Source organism: Myotis daubentonii, chromosome 3 (assembly GCF_963259705.1).
Source record: "Myotis daubentonii chromosome 3, mMyoDau2.1, whole genome shotgun sequence".
Taxonomy (NCBI): domain Eukaryota; kingdom Metazoa; phylum Chordata; class Mammalia; order Chiroptera; family Vespertilionidae; genus Myotis; species Myotis daubentonii.
In genome coordinates, this window is record NC_081842.1 from 57,971,394 (window position 1) to 57,993,191 (window position 21,798).

Here is a 21,798-nt window from a genome sequence, read left to right on the forward strand (position 1 = left end):
TGCGGGCCTGGGGTGGCACTGTCCGCGGAGAATGGTGTGAAGGTGGGATGTGATTGTGGTTGGGGGCAAGCCGGTTAACAGATCCAACATCTGCACCCTGAGAATACCACCAGGTCCCTGACTCCACCCCTTCCAGGCAGGGTGCAGAGCAAACAGCCTCCAAGTCCTCTCCTCCACTCCACGGAGGGGCTGGGAAAAGGGAGAGAAGACAGAAATAGCTGGAGAAAGAGAAATATGTAAACATTTCCAGGAAAACACACCAAGATCGAAACCACAATGACCCAGAAAAAGCTAATGCTTGCTCATTGTTGGCTTCAGCACCCCATTTTCCCTGCTCATGCTAAGGTATTTCCTCTCAATGCTAGTTATTGTCCAACAGGACATTTTGTGGTCCAACTTCCTTATTCTGCTCTTCAATGATTGAATGGGGCCAGCACCCATGCCACCCACTCACCCTGGGTTGTGGCTCTCACCTCCTGGAGGGCGTGGAACGGGGGAACACGAGCGTCCATTCTTTGTTAGCACAAGCTCCGAGGAAATAACCCACAGCACCAAACAATTGGTTTAATTTTATTTCAAAATTGTACAAAATGGCCATACGTGGCTCTAAAAAACTTGGTCTTCAGACACATGGAAATTCAGAAAGAACAATAAAACAGGTATCATTCACAGTGCAATGGAAAGGCTTTCTCTGAGGCAGAAGTTACAACTCTTCTTTCTTCTTCCCTAGTCTCTCGTGGTCTCCCTCCCGGAGGGTTCGAATAAAATTGGTAAATCCCAATTCCTGTGGGGAAGGGGAGCAGAGGAGGAAAAGAGGAATTTTAACCCCTGATGCAGATGTCATTCTCCCTCTCACTGCCCTTCTCTGATGCTCCGTGTACTCACTCCTCTGGGCAGAGAGACCGTCAGAACCCGCAGGGGCAGTTGGTGATGCAGGGCGGGTCTGCTTGCCTACGGAGAAGCCCTGAGAAGCGGGCGAGGAAACTCTCCCACCCCCTGGCAGCCCCCCGGGCTCTGGAGACAGGATTTCTATGACAACCCCCTGAGACCCTCTTCCAGCCAGGCCCAGACCCTTGCCTCTCAGCTCTGATGGGCCAGCTGAGCCTTGAGGCCTCCCTTTGCTGCCCCTCAGTGGCTGTTTCCCTGCCCACCAGCACAAAGAGCTCTGGGCAGGTTTCTCTCCCCAACTCACCGTCCGATCGCTGTCATATTTTTCTACAAACTTCCCGTAGTGGTAGTAGTGGAAAGTGGGGTAGCCCTTGATGGCCTCCTGCTGACACAGGTCCTGGTTCTTCTCTTTGATGCAGTCAACAGCAGCGCAGCAGATCTACAGGGGAGGGAGGGAGGGTCAGCCCAGGGTCCCCAGTCCTGGAGATGAGGCCTGGGCCTCCGCACACTGTGGCCCTTCCCCAACCGCAGGGAGGAGCTGCACCAGAGCACCCCCAGCCCGGAGCTCCCCGGAGCCTGGTGGTACCTGTTTCCTATTTCCCAGGCAGCCGGGTAAAGTTTGAGGGCCCGGCTTGGAGTGCCCTCAGACCGCCTTTTAAAATCAAGAGTACCGCAGCCCATCTGTACCCGCAGGTTTTGCATCTGTGGGGTCAACCAACTACAAATCAAAAATATTTGAACAAAGAAAAATCCCAGGAAGTTTCAAAAAGCGCAACTTGAATTTGCCACGTGCTAAGCTCTATGCTGAACCCACTGGAATGAAGTGATGTGTGGTGATCCCAAGGATACCGAGGGAGACGTCTGTAGAATGACTACAAAGGAAACCTTGACGTGAAAGCAGTTTTAAACACGATAGGTTTTATGATACTTTTTGGAAGGCACTGTGGGATTCATTCATTTACCAACTAATATTCCTGAACATCTGCTTGGGAGGCAGTGTAGTTCCAAGGTTAAGAACAAGAGCTTTTTTTGTTTATTTTTTAAAAAGATTTTATTGATTTTTTACAGAGAGGAAGGGAGAGGGATAGAGAGTTAGAAACATCGATGCGAGAGAAACATTAATCAGCTGCTTCCTGCACACCCCCCACTGGGGATGTGCCCGCAACCAAGGTACATGCCCTTGATAGGAATTGAACCTGGGACCCCTCGGTCTGCAGGCAGACACTCTATCCACTGAGCCAAACTGGTTAGGGCAAGAACAAGAACTTTGAAGTCCAGTTTCTCAAGTGCAAACCCTGGATTGGCTATATATTAAGACTTGAGGAAAATGACCTCACCTCCTGTGTCTCAATTCCCATCAGCACAGGGCCCTGGCACATAGTTAGTGGTCAGTGAATGCCGGCTGTTGTTATATTCACTTCTATCGGCCCCATACACAAGCTCTGTCCCCGCTAGAAGCTCAGTGTCTGTTCAGATAAAGGGAGTCAGAGAGAGACACTCCCAAAGCTAGTTAGGGGGTAGGATGGAGGTGGTCCCGGGCGCCAAGAGAGTGCCAGCGAGTGGAGCAAAGGCACTGTGCATGGTTGCCATCCGAGCCAGGCCTGAAGGAGGAGGAAAGAAGGTTGGTTCCAGCCAGGAGGGCACAGTCCAGAAACTAGAAAAGAGTTCAGCAGGACCAAAGCAAGCAGAGTTTTGGGTCAGAAAGAGGTTCCCAAATTCCACAAGCTGGGTAGTGTTTCCTTATTATTTATTGTTCTTTCAAAACAAGAGAGTCCAAGGCAGACACACAGAACGCTTTCCCCGTTCGGGGTCACAAAGCAGGGCAGGCGGGGAGAGGGCCCAGTGACGGCAACACGAGATACAAAAGCATCACAGGGGAGCGGGGACCGATTCTGAGGCCAGGCGGCCTTGACCGAAGTCCCGCCATGTGTTCTAGATGCCAGGTCCAGGCTGACCTTGACAAAGTTCAGTCACTGAGCGACTGCTGCTCTCACTGCCAAGAGACACATAATAAGTGAGATCATTTTAGAGCCCAGTGCCTGTTCCGGAGGAATTAAAAGAGGGCGATTCGATAGGACAATAGCCAGAAGGGCTGCTTTTGCCAGATGGCCAAGGAGGCCTTCGCGAGGAGAGAGCATCTGACCTGAGCCCTGAGTGACGAGTGGGCAACCAGCTGCGTGATGAGCACCCAGATAGAGGCCAGCCCACACCAGGACCTGAGAAAGGAATGACCATGGGGTCTCTGAGAACCGAGCCCATTAAGGAATCCAGACTGAACTATCACCGCAGCTTGAAGTGTTGAATAACCATCACTCACACAGTTCTTCGGCTGCTGGCCACTGACATTTAAACGGAGGCTCCCTTTCCAGGTCGGAGAGCCCGGCAGGCCACCGACAGTCACATTTACTGGGTGAAGAGGGAGGTATGGCCTGCACTCTGGTCACCAGTGCGCCACCCCTGTCCTTCCTCACCTGCCCTCACCCTGCTCTGCTACCTCTGTGGCTACACAACCTTCTCTATAGTACAACTTAATGGAGCAGAGTTTGCAAACTCACTGCACACAACCCCTATCTGGCTCCCATTCCTGTTCTATTTGGCCCACAGAGAATTTAAAAAAAAAAAAATCTGAATTAGCTGCCAACCTAGAAAAAGAGCCAAAAGATTTTTATATCAAAGTTTGGCTCGCCAACTTCTCCTTAAAAGCCAGATTTGATGGCACTTGCCCTGCGTTCTCACAGGCAACGCCTGGCTGGAGCAGAGGGCGGCTGTCTCCTTCAGGCGGGTCCAACCTGCCATTCCTGGCACCTGCATGGAGCCCGATCCACCGGACCTGCAGGCCGGCCCCGGCAGGCTCCCGACCCCAGCTCACCCTCTCGAGCGCTTTCTGGGTTATTTAGAAACGTGAAGCAGATGCTCCTCTGGCCGGCTCTGGGTTCTGTTTCTCAGGGCAGGCAGGGAAGGGCCCGGCCCAAGGGAGACCCCACACCAGGGCTGGGCAGCTGTCCAGCCCCCTAGCCAGGGACCAGTGCTCCTCGCTATGCTGTGAAAGTGTTTGATGAGCGTTGCTCTGGGCTGCTGCTCTCCCTGCATCCACTTTAAATTATAAATTTAATTTGTATACATGCCCTGGAGCTGTGGGAAATGTAGTGTATGATTTTATAACTCTGCTAAATTAAAAATGTGTTCTCATTCGAAATCACCTAAACTCACTGCCAGCCGCACACACAGAGGGCGGCATCCAGCTGCAAAGGCTCCTCCACACTCAGTTTCCACGGGAGATGAGGGCGGCCCCCTCGGAAGGAAGTGGCATGGACTCTCGGAGGAAGGCAGCAAGCAAGCCTTTCTCATCCCTCCCAACCTCACCTGCCTAACGCCTGCCCCTTCACGCCCACTCAGGATGTGCACTGAATTCGCCCGCAGCACTGAATGTACACCTCTAACTTCCAGATCTGCTCCCTGGTAGTTGGCTGTCAGTGCCCGGCCGTGTTCCCTTGGCCCAGCCCTTGCCACCGTCAGAGAGCAGGAAGTATGGGCAGGGCTGAAGGACATATCCCCCTGGCAAGGTCTCTCCAGGGACAGCCTAGTTACCCATGAGGTAATCTGCTCATTAATGGCCCTGCTCTGGTTCCTTCCGTCTGCTCTCCCTTCCTCTATCCCCTCCCTCAGCAGCTTCCTGAGACCACCTCCCAAATACACCCCCTGCAGTCAAGTCCAGGCCCCCACTGGCTTCGGGGAGAACTCTGACAATTCCTGTTTATTGGATTCTGACTCTGCTTCTATCCGGCTGGGTAACTCTGGGCTAATCACTTAAACTCTCTAAGAGTTGATCTTTGAATGGGAAAGTAATAATACCTAGTTGATTAAGCTACTGTGAGGATTACATGACATACGCTTTTAAAGTATTAATGGGAGGCCCAGCTGGCATGGCTCAGTGGTTGAGTGTCAACCTATGAACCAGGAGGTCACGGTTCAATTCCTGGTTGGGGCACATGCCCGGGTTATGGGCTCAATCCCCAGTAGAGGGCATGTAGGAAGCAGCCGATCAATGATTCTCTGCCATCATTGATGTTTCTATCTCTCTCCTTCTCCCTCTTTGAAATCAATAAAAACATATTTAAAAAAATAAAGCATTAATGGGCGAGGTACTCCCAAGAAATGTCAAATACGTTATAGTTCCTTGATTCAATCAACATTTACAGAGGTCTCAGGAGTAAAGACTGCAGGGAATTCAAGGACAAATGAGGTCCCTGTCCTCAGAGAGCTTTTCCTTCTGATGGGCAGACAGCTTTGTAAACATGGGGTGAGGGGAACTATATACAACAGAGTCACAGCAGCCTCTGAGCCAATCACAGAGGAAGGGATGCCTCCTGGGATGACCCTCATACCTGGCCAAGAGCTGCACTGCGAGCCCTGCTCCACCACCAGGCTGGGCACACCTTGATGTACAGTGAGATGAGGCCCACCTTGCAGCCCAGTGGTGCCCTGACCTCTGCCTGTGCCCACCAACCTTGCACCTCGGATCCCTGTCCTCCATGGCCCCTGCCATAATGCCATCCATCCCAACACTAACAGTGTGCAGCCCTTTCTCCCCTCAGCCTGCCCACTGCTAAAGTCCCCCAGTAAGCTCCTGGGAAGGGGTGGAGGCTCCCCAGCTAAAATATGAGCTGCCTCACATGGCTTTATTGATTCAGTAAAATAAATCTCTGCAGGAGCTAATATTGACTTTGGCTATGAAAATGGAAGTGAGCGACCAGCTGCATATTGATTGGGGAAGAAACAGGGTCCAGCTTCTGGGTGGAAAAAAAATACAATTCCGGCTAAGAGGTGGATGTGAGAAGACCCAGTTCTGGCTGCAATAACCCACTGGGCACTCCACGGCTCCTCTCTGGGCCTTGGCCCCTCGTGAGTAGAAGGAGAGAGCTGGACAGACCCGTGGTCATCAAATGCCAGCCTGTGGTCAGCACGAGAGCCAGCGGTTATGAATCACAAGTCCTGGAACCATCCCTAAGAGTCTGATTTGATAGCTCTAGGATGGCGCCCAGCAATGGGGCACCGGTAACATCGGTCCCCCAAGCCAGAGAGACAGATGCTTCCCTGAGGTTACTGAGAGCCACCTCCAGGAGCCCATGCCTGGCGCGGCCTGGCACAGAGAGGTTACGTGTGCTTCTGAAACGAGGGGATTTCTGGCTTGGAATAAAGGAAGTTGGAAGGAGAGACAGAGGGAATGAGCCCAGAAAAAGGCCAGCAACATCACTGGCCCGTGTGAAGACAACTAAGCAAAAGGTGTATCAGTGTCTCAGAGAAGGAGGGGTCACCATGAAAATGGGGCTCCTGTGCATCAGTAGAGGGGAAAGGGGAAGAGGAGGGCTGGCCCTTGGCCGGCTGTGGGCACAGTCAGCCTGGCCTTGTCACAGACCTGGAGCCATGGAGACCCAAGCAGCCACCCGGGGGTAGGGTAGGGCAGTGCGGGAGACCTCATACCCCCACCACGCTCCGGTGTCCAGAGCACAGATTGTTCTCCGGGGAGCAAAGGCTTCCCCATACAACCCAAAGCCCAGAGTGAGGGTGCCCTGCAGGGACGGGCCCTCCAGAGTGGGAGCAGCCCCCCTGATGAATGCACAGGCCCCAGTGCAGAAGCGGGATAGGTGGTGCAGGCGACGGGAGATGGGAAGCCCTTCCTGCCATGTCCCTCTCAATGCAGGCCAAGTGGCAAGAGCAGGAGAAAATGGTTCTGGTCCTAGACCCCCTACGGGAGGGGTGAGGTGTACCTTCAAAGGCACAGCCAGGACTTGTGGGTGACGACGGGACTCCCTGAGTCTAGGGCAGGGTGCTGGGGTCTGAGTCCCCAGTGTGTCCCCACTCTCCACACATGTGCCTGTGCCCCAGCCTGGCTTCCTCTCACTTGCTGTCCCTCTAAGCCAGTGGTTCTCAACCTTCTGGCACTTTAAATATAGTTCCTCAGGTTGTGACCCAACCATAAAATTATTTTTGTTGCTACTTCATAACTGTAATGTTGCTACTGTTATGAATCGTAATGTAAATATCTGATATGCAGGATGGTCTTAGGCGACCCCTGTGAAAGGGTCATTCGACTGCCAAAGGGGTCGTGACCCACCGGTTGAGAACCGCTGCTCTAAGCTCTCCCCATCCTGTTACTGCCCCTCTCGCAGGGCCGACTCAAGGTGATCCAGGCAGGCATCGGTGTCCAGCAGCCCCCACTTAGCCTGAGGCTTCTACAAGGAAGATGAGGCCCCACGGCAGAGACGCATGACCTTGGGTTGGGTGTGTGGGGGTGCGTTTCTGGGACCCAACAGGGGACAGGTTCCTATGACGTTGTCCCAGCCTGGGAATGGTCGTCGTGTTCATCTAGACCAGCACGCCAACTTTACAGAGGAGGGAACTCACAGCCTGGAGAGCTGATGGACTTCTCCCAGGTCACGCAGGTTAGCAGCAGCTAAGCCGCACCATCCTGAGTTCCGGGGTCTTCTCCTGGCCACACAACCCCTCAGCCCAGGGCCACACACCACCCTCACCAGGCAGCAGGTGGTAGCTTGTCCTGCCCTGCCTGCTGGAGCTGCTGGGGGGATGTGCCTGGGGGGCCCCCACTCCCCGAACACTAATCCAATCTGCAGGTCTAGCTTGTTAATTTTATGCTTCATCAGTCAGCCGCTGCAGGAGCCTTCCACTGACGAGGCTCGGTAGACATAGTCTGCTCTCCTCCGCCCTGGCTGCCTGTAGTCAACTTTTGTTGAATTTTTTTATTTGTATTTTTGATTATATAAGTAATGCACGACTACAGATCCGACTATAAAAAGGTTCAAGCTCTAAAAAAATAAACAGATAACCCCTCTTCTATCCTCTCCTCCAAGGAAGGGCTGCAACGGCTCAGTGTATCCCTTTTGGTTGATTTTGTAGCATAAATTCAGCGGCTCTATCCTGCCTTATGAAAAGAGAATGTCCCGGTTCCCAGGATCCCCAGGTCTCAGCAGATCCTATCTGGGAAGGGGACTGAATGGAAAGGAGGAAGGTGTGGGAATTGGAGACCAGGCAAAGTTGGAGGCAGGACAAGAGATGAAGAGGAGCACCCATACCTTTCGGTCATCTTTGAAGACGTCCGCAGTGGAGGTGAAGTATGGAATGACCTTCTTACAGTGCGGGCACCCTATTGAGAGGGAGAGAGAGTGTTACACATGGGGGGAAGCTGCAGAGCCAGAGCCCTTCCCAGGACCCCCAGAGAGGCCTTTCAGGGAGTGTCTCTCACTTAGACTGTGGGGCTCCTCTGACTCCCACCACCTGCACACCTGACCATCAGGGCCCATGCATCAACCCTGCCCCTCAAACCACCATCCTGTGTGTCTGCTGTTGGCAGGAGGGCTTTGTCGGTGCCCTGTGCAAGCGGCAGGCCCACGCCTGCCCAGGACCTCCCATCCCACAGTTACCTTAGAGCAGTGGTTCTCAACCTTCCTAATGCAGTTCCTCATGTTGTGGTGACCCCCAATTTCATTGTTACAAATTGAACATAATGAAAGCATAGTGATTAATCACTAAAACAATATGTAATTATATATGTGTTTTCCGATGGTCTTAGGCGACCCCTGTGAAAGGGTTGTTCGACCCCCAAAGGGGTCGCGACCTACAGGTTGAGAACCGCTGCCTTAGAAGGTGATGTGTGCTCAGGATTCTCTGAACCTGTTACAAAGCCCCCTTCTCTTGCAAACCTCTCCATTTCATGACTGAGAAAGTAGGACTGGGAAAGGAAGGGGTGGAGGTGGGGGTGGCACAGGAGTAACCATGCTGCCTGAGCCCCTGCTACTTACGCTTTGGGGCTCACTTCCACATTCTCAGTAACCTCTACCCTCATCCCAGACCGAGCTGCCAAACCAGCTCCTGGTCCTCATGCTGTCCTTCTACCCTTTGCTCTACAATCCATCTGAACCTGGGATCCAGGAATGGGAAAGCCAAGGTCAGGCTAAGAGGACAAGCTACACGGGGTCCTTAGGTTCCCAACCCCAGGAAGAGGCCCATCAGTGTAGACAAGGACCTGTGACTCCAGCGGCCCTGTAGGGGACAGGGGCGTGCACACAGCCCCTCAGGCTCTGACGACAGCATCTCAGACATAGACTGGACCTGTGTAGGGCCACTGTGTCCTCCTATCCCAGTGAATCCAGGGCAGCATCCACTGAGGGGAGAGTCCGGGAAGATGCAGGCACTCTTGCCCAGACTCACTTTCTTGGCCCTTCCCTCAGCACCAGCAGATCAAAACCCAAGCCCACCTTCTCTCTCCACCATTGTCCAGACACTGAACACATGCCGAGAGAGCAAACTGCTTTCAGCGGAAGATCTCCCTGATGGTGGTAATTAATTCTCATCAAAACACAGGTGGGAGAGGCGAGATGCCCTGGCTCTAGCCAACTTCCTGACAGACAGCTGGGCCGGCCCTCCAGCCCGCCCTAGGCCTGGGGGGAGCCAAGGTGGGAACAGAATGGCTCTGCTCATCTGCTTTCCCTCTTTTAAAAGTAAGATAATAATGATTGGCATTTCAAAGGGTTTTGTGAAACCAAATTAAGCCTAAGCTGCACTTTAGTCTGCAGTCAGCACTTGAAGGGCTCCCGAGATGGGCAGGACCACCCCTGTGGCCTGGCTGGTGGACTGGCCAGCTGGCCCCAGCACAGTGTGGTCCGTGATGGGGAGGGGGCTTAAAGGGATTTTCCATCCTCTGGCCCAGGAGTAGAGAGGAAAGCTAGGCTGGTTATGGGTTACATCAGAACTAAATGAGACGAAGTGCCTAGCACGGCCTAACCCATGGCAGATACTAATAGATGTTTTTTAAATTGCCTCAATGGCAAATACAGGAATATTCACTAATGTGACTCAACAGAGGTAAGAATAGCTCAAATTCATGAAAATTTCACATTATGAAGACATTACAGCATACAGTTTTTAAAACATTTATAGAGCTGAATGTATGTGCTGGTGGACAAGGCTTATCCAAGCTCACCTAGGTCACCTAGAGGTCCCTCATGAGTGGCCTGGATGCCTGCTAATAGCATCAGGCTGGCCAGGAATAAGCTACCCTCTTCCCCCAAATCTGGTATCACTAATTGTTCCTTTCTAACTTCTCTGCTTATGGAAAGTATAAAGGTAATTGTCGGCCTAGTGCAAACTCCTATTACCATCAATTTAAAGTCTCTAGGTCTCAGATTAATGGCCTCCTGTTGCATCTAATCTTTTCATTATCCAAGAGAAAGAGCATAGCAATTGAATGGCTGTAAGGGAGGCGGGTTTAGAAAGGGCATAAAGATGCTGCCAGGGTGTCAGGTGGGCGAGAAAAGCACAATTTTTTTGATCTGGATCCTTTTAAAAAAGGCACCACCGCTGTACAGCAGGAAACCAGAGAAGTCTCCCAGAGAGAGGGAGAGAAACAAAGACTGAGGACAGAACAGAATTCCAATTCTGGAGACTCAGCCACACTGGCCTAAGAAGGGCAGTCACTGTGGCCAGACCATTCAGAGCAAATGGGGCTTGGCCTAGGGGAGAACAGTGAAACAGCAGGAGGAGGATCTGTGTGGAAGGGAGTAATGAGGGGGATGTGCAGGGAGGAGATGGGGGAGGGATATTTGCTTTTTATTTTATATCTACCTCTATCAGGTGTTTGACCTTTCTGTAGAATTTAGTCTTTGTATATGAATGAGTATATACTATAGACTATATCATTATAAATAAATGTATAATATTATTATTATTGTTTATCCTCACCTGAGGATATTTTTCCATTGATTTTTAAAGAGAGTGGACGGGGGAGAGCCACACAGAGAAAAACATTAATATGAGAGAGACACATCCATTGATTGCCTCCCACACGCCCCCGACCTGCAACCGAGGTACATGCCCTTGACTGGAATCGAACCCAGGACCCTTGAGTACAAGGGATGATGCTCTCCCACTGTGCCAAACTGGGTATTTTTATTATTAAAAACTAGAGACCCAATGCACAAAATTCGTGCAAGGGGCTTGGCCCCCGCCCATCGCAGCGGCTGCCTTGGCCCTCGCAGCCCTGGCTTCGTCCAGTCTAATTAGCATGTTACGCTTTTATTATTATAGATTGTTAAAAGCTTGTTTGTCTTTGGATAGTTCCCCTCCCCCCAATATTGTTTAACCCCCTGATTAACATGTCTTCGATCTGGAGCAGAGTCCAGAGATTATAGGCACCAAGCCCTTTGTCGTAAGTTGAGTCGCTCAGTGACTCACACTACGTTTAAAGTTATCTCTTGCCAGGGTAAACTGTGAGGCCCTTGAGGCCAGGCAGGGATCACGCCTCCTTCCCTTGTGTTCTGGGTCCAGGACTTCACTCAGCACACAGCTGGTATTTGAGGGAGGTCCTTAGCACCCCAACAGGGTAGGAGTCCCTGCTCAGAGTCACAGGGTGAGAGGGGTGTTTCCAGGGGAAAGTATTTAGCCTGGTCTTTCTAACGTCCACCCAGAGCTGGTCAAGGACTCCAACTTCTATAGCCAGGATGTCACTTGCTGCTGAGAAAGTCCCTACTCTCTGAATTGAATCTGTGACAGAAAAGGAGCATCAGGCTGCAGAACAGCTGTCACGAACAAGTCAGCCGCTGAATCTCCCGGGACTCCGTTCTGCGCCCTCACTCTGCCTGGAAGGAAGCTGCTAACCTCTTAATCCCCAGTCCTCCAGGCTCACTCTAAGGCCAGGTGAGGACAGAGAGAAGCTGTGTAAGGAACCCAGAGCACAGTCCCCCCAGCGAGATGTGTTAGCCGCCTGAGGGCGGGGTCTGAGGCTGGGCCAGGAGGCAGCCCCTTCCAGACATCAGGGCTGAGGAGAGACCCTGCGGATGATTGACACTTGACAAGTTGGGCAGGAGGGGAGCAAACAGGAGGGCATAACCTGGTGGAGAGAAGGGCGACAGGAAAGTGGGACGTTCAAGAGCCTGGCCTTTTACGGATCAATTAACTTCCAACTGGGAATACACAAAACCTGAGGTCACAAACACCCATGTTAGCAGGTGTGTCACTTCCTCAGCTCAGCTTAAGCTTTGATTTAAAAGGAATCGGAGGATCTCAGGAGCTGGAGCGAATGTGGCTGCTTCACCACAGCTTCAAAGCCACTGGGAAGGTAACGCCAAATTCCCAGGTTTGAAGAAGTCAGTGTCCGGAGGGATGGAGGGAGCCGAGGGGCAGCGGGAGGAAGTGGCCGTGGGAGGCAGCCAGCCTGGAAGATCTCGGGAACATGAGGAGACGAGTACTCACATGGCACATCCCTGCCACAGCCAGCAGCGGAGGGCTTTAGGACTGATGTGAGGGAGGCTCCCAGGAGGGAGAGAACCTGACAGCTGACCGACACAAGGGGCCCTGGATTTGAAGGGCAGCCTGGAACGAAACTGGGGCCTTGCTTACCGCAGAGGTGAACCCACAGTCAACCTGCGGGTGCCCTGGTCCCAGGGGCGTCCTCGTGGTCCCGTCTGGCCCACCCCGCTCTCACCCCCCAGTGAGCACCCCAGCTACTTACAAGGGGCATAGAACATGACCAAGGTGTGTTTCTTCTTCTTCAGGGTCTCCCGGAAGCTGTCCCCCGTCAGATGCAGCACGCTGGTCTGCTGCTCTTCCCAGGTGGGCTCTGGGGGTGGGGGGGCCTCGGGGCTGCAGGGAGCCGGGGTGGAGGGGACACAGTCATCAGGAGAGGCTCATGTACAGGCAAGTGCTTCCACCCCTCCCCCTCTCCCCCCACCATGCAGGGGAGCATGAGAGAAACCCCTTTGCTTCCTTTCTAAAGTTTAATTTAAAACCTCTGTTTAAACATGAACAAATCTGTACCATCAGCAAAGATTCCCGATTCCCTCGGAAAAGCCTGAGGTGAAGCCACTCTGTGAAGGTGCGGAAGAGCTGAGCCCCTCCAGGGCGGGGCCGCCCCGCGGGTATGGGCCCTCACTCCTGGCCATGGGCATAGCAGCTCCTCCACCCGGCTCCCCTCCCGCCCCCCGTTTCTTCTGGGACCCTGAAGGCCGCCCACTACTTCCTGTTCCTGAACCTTTGTTCTGGTGGAGAGAGCATGGGCCAAAGAGTGCAGTGGGTCTGGGTTCAAATCCAGATTACTTACCAACAGTGTGACCTTAGGCAAGTTACTAACCTTCTCTGAGCTTCCATTTTCTTTTCTGTTAAATGAGTACAATGATACCTACTTCCTGGATCCTTACAGAGAGCGGAGGGTGCATGTAAAGCACCTAGCCAGCCAAGCAACCAACAGCGGCTGAGAGTCTATATGCTCTGATAAGTGACCGGCGCGTAGTGGGTGTTTGTAATTTCTCATTCTCTGTCTGTCCACTGGTTCCCTCCCCCTGCCTCTCAAAAGTACAGATAGAGCTCCAGGGTCTTTTAAAGTCTCTGTTGCCCTTGCCCTCTTCTCTACAGCCACGTCCTCTCTCCCTTCACTGAGAAGTGTCTCTGGGGGAGGGGGGTTGGTCTGCTCCCAGTGCTGACACAGCCCCCTGCATTCTCTCCTTCGCCCCTGCACCCCGACACCCCATGGCCACCCTCACCTTTCAGAAGCTCTCTCCCTCTCTCTCTCTCTCTGGTTCTATGTCTTATCCCCTGCAATGCCCCAAAGCTCCCATTCTGCGTAAGCTGGTTTTTCTCAAAACACTGAGGCTGAAGGTCCCACTCACACTTCCTGAATCAAAGCTTCAAGGAGAGCAGCCCAGCATCTGCGCTTTAAATCAGCACCTCAACACCAGGTGATGCTGACATATATCCAAGCCTGAGGTTCAAGGTCCTAACAAAGTAACTCCATTCAGATGCTGCTGTTTTGCAGTTCTCGTGTCACTTTGTGACTTTAACTGGTTCCCAAATGGGCATCATTATAACATGGACCGGGGACCTTGCAGAGGCTGGAATAGGTCTTTATCTCGCCCTCAGCAGAAATGAGGAAACAGTCTCGGATATTTAAGGTGTGTGTGTATGTGTGTGTGCGTGCGCACGTGCGTTGGGGGAGGGGTGTAGATAGCAGAAAGGCTCCTCAGTTGTGTCCTAACAATTCCTGCCTCTCAAGTAAGGCCCAGGCTTCCTCCATTTCCCATGGCACCTGTGTGACAGCTCAGTTAGTCCTTCACAGGACAGGGAAATGCTAAGAACTGTATGTTCTTAAGTCCTGGGGTGAGTTGGAGGGCCCTCGGGCCTGTAACTGCAAGGCTACTCAGGTTCTCTGGACTTGATGACTGTTGTGGGAGGGACTGTGTCCCCCCAAGTTCCCATAGTGAAGTCCTAACCTCTAGTACTGCAGAACGTGACTGCATTTGGAGGCAGGGTCTATAGAGGCAATTAAGTTAAAATGAGGTCACGGGGTGGGCCCTGCTCCAGTCTTACTGGTGTCCTTGTAAGACAGAAGAGGGCACAGACACAGACCATGTGAGGACACAGGGAGAAGACGGCCAAGGAGAGAGGCCTCAGAAGAAACTAACCCTGGAGACATCTGGTCTTGAACCTCTGGTCTCCAGAGGTGCGAGAAAATAAACTACTTGCTCTCTGAAATCTTATTCTCAGCCCCAGAATGGCCCGGGCTGCACTGAGGACACTGAGGAGGTCCCGTGAGCCACCAGCGAACCTGGGTGCAAGTGAGTCCAGCTCTCCATACGAAGAGCCGTGTGTCCTTCATCCATTCACAGGGGATGGGACAAAGTGCAGATGATGACACCTGGGGCTGAGACCTTGGGAAAGGGGGCGGCGGGGGGGGGGGGGGGGGGCTCTAGAAAGAGAGTAGAAGGCTTACTGGAGCTGAGAAAACTGCATCCAGAAAGGCTACCAGCGGCCTCCTGGGTGAGGACCGTGGTGAACACACCAGACGTGGCTTTAGGGTTGGGGAAGTCAAATTGGTCTTGGCTTGTGGCCCTGAGCCAAGGGCAGTGGCTGCTAAGGTTTAATTCTCCTCCTCAAGGCCGTCTCCGGTGGCCGACAGCCAGGAGTCGGGATGTACTACCAAGACCATCAAACTTACTTTCGAATCCACTCAATAAAGTTCTTCTTCGTTCTGAGCACGGGCACTGCATATTTCTCTCCGTCCTTAAAGTACTTCAGTGTGGGGAACTCGGAGATGTGGAATCTTTCTGCCAGGGCCTTGTTGACAGTGGCATCGACAGCTGCAAGGACACCAGAGCTCTGGGGCGGGGGAGAGGCCAACCATGCACAACAGCCTCAGACACGGTGCAGGCAGAACAGAGGCGCCCAGACGACAGCCCCCTGCTCCCCTGCCCCCGGGCCTGCAGGGACTTCACTGTGGGGTGGCTGGCCCCAGGGAATGACCAAACACTGGCACGGTCATCATTTCTCCTTATGGGCCGAGATGAGGCTTTTTAATCTGCCCACCAAGCAGGCTGGGTAGACAGACTGTGGCTGTTCCCAATAGCCACCGACCCAGAGAAAAGAGGGAGAATCCTGGGGCTTCCCCTCCAGGCCATGACCTGACAGAAGCTACCTGGACAGGCTTGGGAATGTAACCCCAGTCTCTCTGCACCCCTCCATCCCTGGTAGGGCCCCACCCATCTGACTCGGAAACGTGGAAGTACTACAGATCTCCAGGGGCCGGGAGAGCTGCTGCAGAGCTGGCAGGGAAAAGCCATTGCAATGATTCATGTCACTGATTCTTCAGACAAGAATGTGGGGGGAGGTTAGGGGAAGGATGCTTACGTCTGCTTCTCCGTGGAGGACTTCCGCTGCACTCTCAAACTCTGGCTTCATTTTCTTACAGTGTCCACACCCTGTGGGGAACAATCGAGAGAAACCATTCCCATGGCAGGGAGGCTCTGGGGATGTCCCCTGCCGCCACCTCTGCAGGACAGCTCGGCCCTGCTCCCAGGGGCGCCCGGGAGAAAAGAAGAATGAGGACAAAGAAATCATGCCAAATCCACTGGGGAAGCTTCAGCGCCAACGAACCACCTATTTCTCTTCTATTCACAAAACACTTCTCATTCACATATTTCTATGGCATTGAATTCTGTACTGCCTTATTGTCTTCTGATATTTAGGAGCAGCCAGGGCATCTTTTTAAAACAGAAATCAGATTAAAAACAAACAAACAAAAACCCTGGTTAAACCTTTCCCATGGCAGGTACATTAAAATCCAAACTCCTTACCCCAGCCACAGGCCCACACCACCTGGCCCCTCCCATCTCAACCCCCTCCTGCCCTCTGCTCTGCAGACGTGACCCCCTTTCTGCTCTCTCACTTCACCTCAGGGCTCTTACGCTGGTGCCTGGGACACGATCTTCCCCCAGGTCTTTGCATGCCTCACCCCTTTATTGCAATCACGCTTCAGAACAAATTTCACGTCTGCAGAGAAATTCCCTGGACACATAACCCAAAAAAGCCTCACTCCATCATGATCTCTTCCAATGTCCTATTTATTTTCTCAATTGGACTCAAAACAGTCGGAGTCACTGCCTTACTTGTTCCCTGTCCATCCCCCCAACCGGACAGGCCTACCTGTCTGTCCAGCTCACCACCACACCCCTGCTATTAAGGACGGTGTTCCACACACTTTGTGAATGAATTAACCTCATAGCTATATTGTTCAGGCTTACATTTGTGGTAACAGGATTTAATTGGACTAAATTCTTTTGGGGCAAGTCCTGTCTTATGCCCAAATAGTTGCTAGTTTGATAAACCTCCTCTATTTTGTAGAACTGGCCACCAAGGCAGTTACTGTGCAGGTACTTCCCCTCCCCAGCACTACTTATACATTCCCCTGCTCTTACCAGGTCTAAAACACATCTCTGGAAATCTCCAGCACCCAGGGATGTTGTTCTAAAGTGTCCCACGCATACCCTAGCATTGACTTGATATCATGTGATTTTTGCTTCTAGCATTAATTCCCTCTGCTCCCTGAACAAAATACTGAGGCGAAGCAATAAACTTCTGTAGACAGTTTATGACAAGGAGACTGGCCAGGCCCCGAGAGGAGAAAGGGCTGGCTGGCACCTGCCTGTTCTGGGGAGCCGAGCTGTGGGTCATGGGCGGTGCTGGCCTGGACCCCAGCTCCAGCTTCCTGGGCCTGGCCTTCAGGACATCCTGGCGGCGGGAGAGCCCGAGGCGGAGGGTTACACGCCGGCCCGCTGCGTTTTAGTGTCCTGATTGTGATTTGATAGGCCATTAAGTTTTATCACCAAACTCCTTGTTGGGTTTTTATCATCTGTGTAAGTGCACTTACGCTGATTTTCATGACCTGGCACAGAGGCTACGCATCAACGCCTCAATCACACTCTTCTCTGGCTGTGGGAATGTTGGCCTCCCATCAACCCCAAGCCTTCAGATGCCTCTGGCCTCCATGCTCTTCAATTACACTTATGATTTTATTATCATGGAGACTTTCCTGGACCCTGGGCCCAGAATTTTCCAGGGGACCAGATTAATTTGGGAAGCCGCCTGGGACCTGAGATTCAAGAGGAGCCTGGATGTTCCTATTCCCATTCCTGCTACCTATGGGAGCAGAAACATTGATGTCTTAACACCGTGAATGTTGTCCCTGCTCCCCCTCCCCGCCCAGCCCCCTGCAGCCAGACACCTGAGAGCTTTTTTGAGGCTTCCAGCTGTATACACACCAAAGCTGACTTGTGCACACTCACAGACACTCCGGGGCAAACCCCACACTGATGGATGCTTCCATCAATCACGTGGCCCTCTTCTTGTGCAAGGAAAGAGTTAGGGTTTTTTTCCTCCTTTATGTTAGTGTAAAACATAGATAACAAGCACTTAAGTATTTTCTTCCAGGCTTCTATCCTAAGGAAATAATCTGACATGTGGACAAATATTGATGATAAAAATGCTCTGTGCAGCATGATTTACAATGGGGAAATACGGTAAACAACTCCAACCTTCAACATAATGATGCTGGTTAAGTGATTTATGGTGCCATTTTACAATGGAATAGTATGTGACCTCAAAAAGCACGTACAAAAAAGCATTTTTAAATAACATTAAGAGAGAACGTATAAGATAATGTTAAGAAAAATGAAAAAAAAAAAAGATATGCACAGGAAAAGGGACTTAAAGAAGTAAAATGAAAGCCCTTCTTTCCACCTGACCCAACAAGCAAATGAAAAATCCAGATGAATTAAAGAACAAAATATAAAAGCAAAAATATTATAACAAAATACAGGGTGTTATTTTTGTATCTTGGGGGTAGATTTCCCAAGCAGCCCAGGAATCCCAGAGATCAGGATGGGAAAAGCAGGCTATGGAAGGCTCACTGCCGAGACTGTGGCCTCTCGGGCTGCAGGGTCTTTAATCCTGCTTCTCTTTTTTGGCTACGTGGCCTTTGGCGAGTTCCTCAACCTTCTGGTGCCTACCCTCCCTAACCTATAAAATGGGGATAATCTTGATATAGTCACAGGTTTTGTTATGGAGGTGAAATGAGTTAATATGTGGAAAGTGCTTAGAACAATGCCTGATTCATACAGTAAGTGCTCAAAAAAATTCTAGCTATTATTTAACAACTAAAAACATAGAGCTTTTGTACAATGAAAGGCACACCCTAAAGAACGTTAAAGCAAGCAACAGACTAGCAGAGAACACCTGCAACATGGATAACAAATAAAGATTAATAGCCCTAACCACAGAGCTCTAGGTCAAGAAGAAAAACAAACAAACTACCCAGTAGAAAAATGGGCAAAGGGTATGAACAGGTGGCTGGCAGGAGAAGTGAGGGAAGCTGATAATCACAAGAAAAGAGGCCCGACTTCCCTGGAGTCCAGGGAACTGCGGGCAAGTGGCCCTTTTGTCCAGGTTGGCAGGGCGAGAAAAGGCCGACAGCATCCATGCTGGCAAAGGTGCAGGCTCTGTCACACACGGCCAGGGGTGTGACACCTTTCTGGAGGGTGAGGTGGCAGGATCTACTGGTATCAAAGCTCAGGCACACGTACCCCATGGCCCAGCAACGTCACAAATTTCAAGAATCAGTCATAAATATTTAGTCATATTTCCAAATACATATGTTTACACTTGTTCATTGCAATGTTTGAACAGTGAAAGGCTGGAGACAACCATCTGTCATCAGGGGAATAGTTTGCAATTTACGGCATCTCTAAATTATAAAATGCTATTCAGTGGTCAAATGGATTGAGATAGATTTATATGCCCACACCTACGGTTACATGGGAAAATCTCTGAGACCTGCTGGTGAGTGAAAAAAAAGCAAATCACAGAAAAATGGACGGGGAATGACCCTATTTACATAAAAAATAAGATCCACTATTTAGGGAAAAGCACAGAAGGAGAAAGATATAGCAACGGTTCACAGCACTCAGCCCGGGAAGGAAGATGGGGTGGGGCGCACTATGTTCTAATGTATCCCCTGAACCTTGCACTGCCAGTAATGCAAACATCATTAATATTATGCTTAAACTATTTGTGCAATTAAAAAAATAAAAATGATTGCATGAAGGATTTTATGGCATGATAGTTATACAAAGCTCTACAGGTGCCAGAAAAGTCAATTTAACTGTATGTAAATATAATAAATAAAAGTTAAAGACAAGGGAAAAATAAAAGAAACTAGCAAGAATGATGCCAAAAAGAGAAATGCAGTTTCCTCTGAATCATGGGATCACAGGTTTGTTTTTTGTTTTTTTTACCTTAGTCATTTATATTTCTCTATGCCTTCTAGATTTTCTACAAAGATCCCATATTACTTTGAGAATAAGATTGAAATAAAGAAACAAAGTCTGGATTCGGACAGGGACCAATGGACTGCCAGCTCCTGGAGGGCAGGCCGGGCGGGCACAGCACACACCTGCTGGTGGTGGGTTGTGGCAACGAGAACATCTCACGGGGCCTGTTGCCAAGGAAAGCAGTGGGTGTGTGTGTGGGGGGTGGGGACCAGGGCAAAGCTGCTGGCTGGCCCCCAGGGTCCTGGGGAGGGGGCGGCAAGGGGGGGGGGGCTCTTGTTCCCCAGTGGCTTCTTTCTTGGGGTCCCTGCTTGCCTCTCAGCACCCACAAGGGAGACAAGCCGCTCCCCAATGACACCCTCCCTGGGAAGTCTCACTTTGTCCCTTTTACCATGCCTACACATGGGCCGCTCATTAGGGCAGTGTTATCACAGCATCGAACCTTCCCCGGCCTAAGACAGGGCTGGACTTACAGGGCGAGGGAGGAGCAGGTGGAGGTTATTGCAGTAAAACAGAGGGGACAAGAACAGAAGAGTGACAGCATATAATCTGACTTCTCCTCAGGAAGCTGCAGAAAGGAATGAAAGGCGCCCAGGAGGGGCAGTCAATGTCCTGCTGCCCCGCCCCTTCCAGACTCCATCTTTGTCCTCTGTGGGACGGGAGAGCTGGGCCGGGGGCTGCAGCCGCCCCCCCCTCCCCCGCCCCCATGGATGACAAAGGAGGAAGTGCTGAGCAGGGGAGAGGCCCCCCCCAAGGCTGGGGCCCAGGCTCAGGCCTCACACTTCCTGGTGCACAGGCCCCTCTGGGAGCCCACTGCTCACTCCGACTATCCTCCCCGGAGGCCTGGCCTTTCCTGGAGGGCAGGGTCCACGGGGCAAACCCGCTTTAAATTTCAGTTTCCCTGCTTCCCCCTGTGACCTGGGCAGGACTGGAGCTAACTGTGGAGGGCCCGGCACTGTGGCCCAGCCTATGCTCATTTGCTCAGTGACAACTCGGACGTCAAATGCAAGGCTGCAGAAGAATCTGTGGGGTTTCCACCACTGCAGCTGGGGGAGAGCAGAAGGCAGGCGAGGGGGTGAGGGAGAGGCAGAGGGGGAGTAAGGGACAGGAGCTCTAGGAGAGAGATTGAAGAAGCAGGGCCAGTGGAATATTTGATCATTACAACAGCCACAGCCGTGCCTGTCCTGCCAAGAACCTCGGAGTGCAGCTCAGCGGGCACACACAGGCTCCAGGCAGAGAGCCCAGTGACTTGCCCTGGCACCCACAGGTGCGGGGAGCTTCCGCCTGGGGAAGGCACAGGTCAGGAGGAAGATGAAGACCCCGTCTCTCCCGGCCTTTCGAAGCTGGACCAGGAAAGAACACGTGGGACACTTACTCTCCATGGAAACAGCCCAGCAGAGAGAGACCACGGCTCTGCCTGGCGTCGCTGGCAGGAGCAATGTCCATTTTCTTTCTGTACTTTCCTAGGCTAACCCTTGCTGACACATACATGCATTCCTTTGTAAGTAGCAAAAAACGCCATAAAAATTAATACAGCTTTTTGGTGTCAGCCCCATTATTGCAGTCCGTTGGGATCCTTTAAAATCTTGCTGCAAAGGAGGACGTGCTAACTCACCCACTTAGAAACAAACCAAGGACACCTGGCAGTCCCTCGTAGAATCTACGGTCTTCTAGGTCGGCAGAGCCTGCCTTGTTTTTCCAAGTCTCCAAATGGTCTGTCTCTAAACCAATCCCTCTTTGGCCTGGGACTGACACCTGCAATATTGTGATTTCCAGAATTCACCTTTTCTATACTTGGGACACCTGGGACGGCACTGCCCATCTCTGGCCTCCTGGCCTTTGTCCTTTTCTCTGGGTTCCTCAAACACCCCCAAAACGGACCCCTGGTCACTGGAGCAGCTGGTATGATACACAGCTGGGCCCCCAGGAGCTCTCTGCTCTCTGTTCACCCCTGGGCTCCGTGTTCTGTAAACCACATGCACTCCATCTCAACCCAGGCTGCAGGCCGTGCTCCTAGACTGGGAAGGAGGACTGTGTAGAGAGAGTATCTGATGCAGAGCCACTCCCATCTGATGTGAACTTAGACAAGCGGTTCATTAAGAAGCTTTACCTCCTGTTTTAGCCCTGAGCCCTCTCACTCTGCCAGCCCCCCCCCCCCCCACACACACACGTGCAGAGACAGGCACTGACAGACACCTCATCGGGGAATGCAGGGTCCCCAGCTGTCAGACACCCACCAAGAGGA

General features: G+C 51.8%; 1 protein-coding gene across 1 annotated transcript in view; it reads right to left on the reverse strand.

Annotated features, from left to right (window-relative positions):
- Positions 1-554: 554 nt before the first annotated feature.
- Positions 555-21,798, reverse strand: part of PDIA5 (protein disulfide isomerase family A member 5) — an 84,402-nt gene continuing 63,158 nt past the window's right edge. The window contains exons 12-17 of the mRNA XM_059687664.1: positions 15,580-15,650; positions 14,891-15,051; positions 12,413-12,543; positions 7,980-8,050; positions 1,193-1,327; positions 555-784 (exon numbers count right to left, since the gene is read on the reverse strand). Of these exons, the coding sequence (XP_059543647.1) occupies positions 704-784; positions 1,193-1,327; positions 7,980-8,050; positions 12,413-12,543; positions 14,891-15,051; positions 15,580-15,650 (650 nt within the window). The 3' untranslated portion in view covers positions 555-703. The remainder of the gene's footprint in view (positions 785-1,192; positions 1,328-7,979; positions 8,051-12,412; positions 12,544-14,890; positions 15,052-15,579; positions 15,651-21,798) is intronic.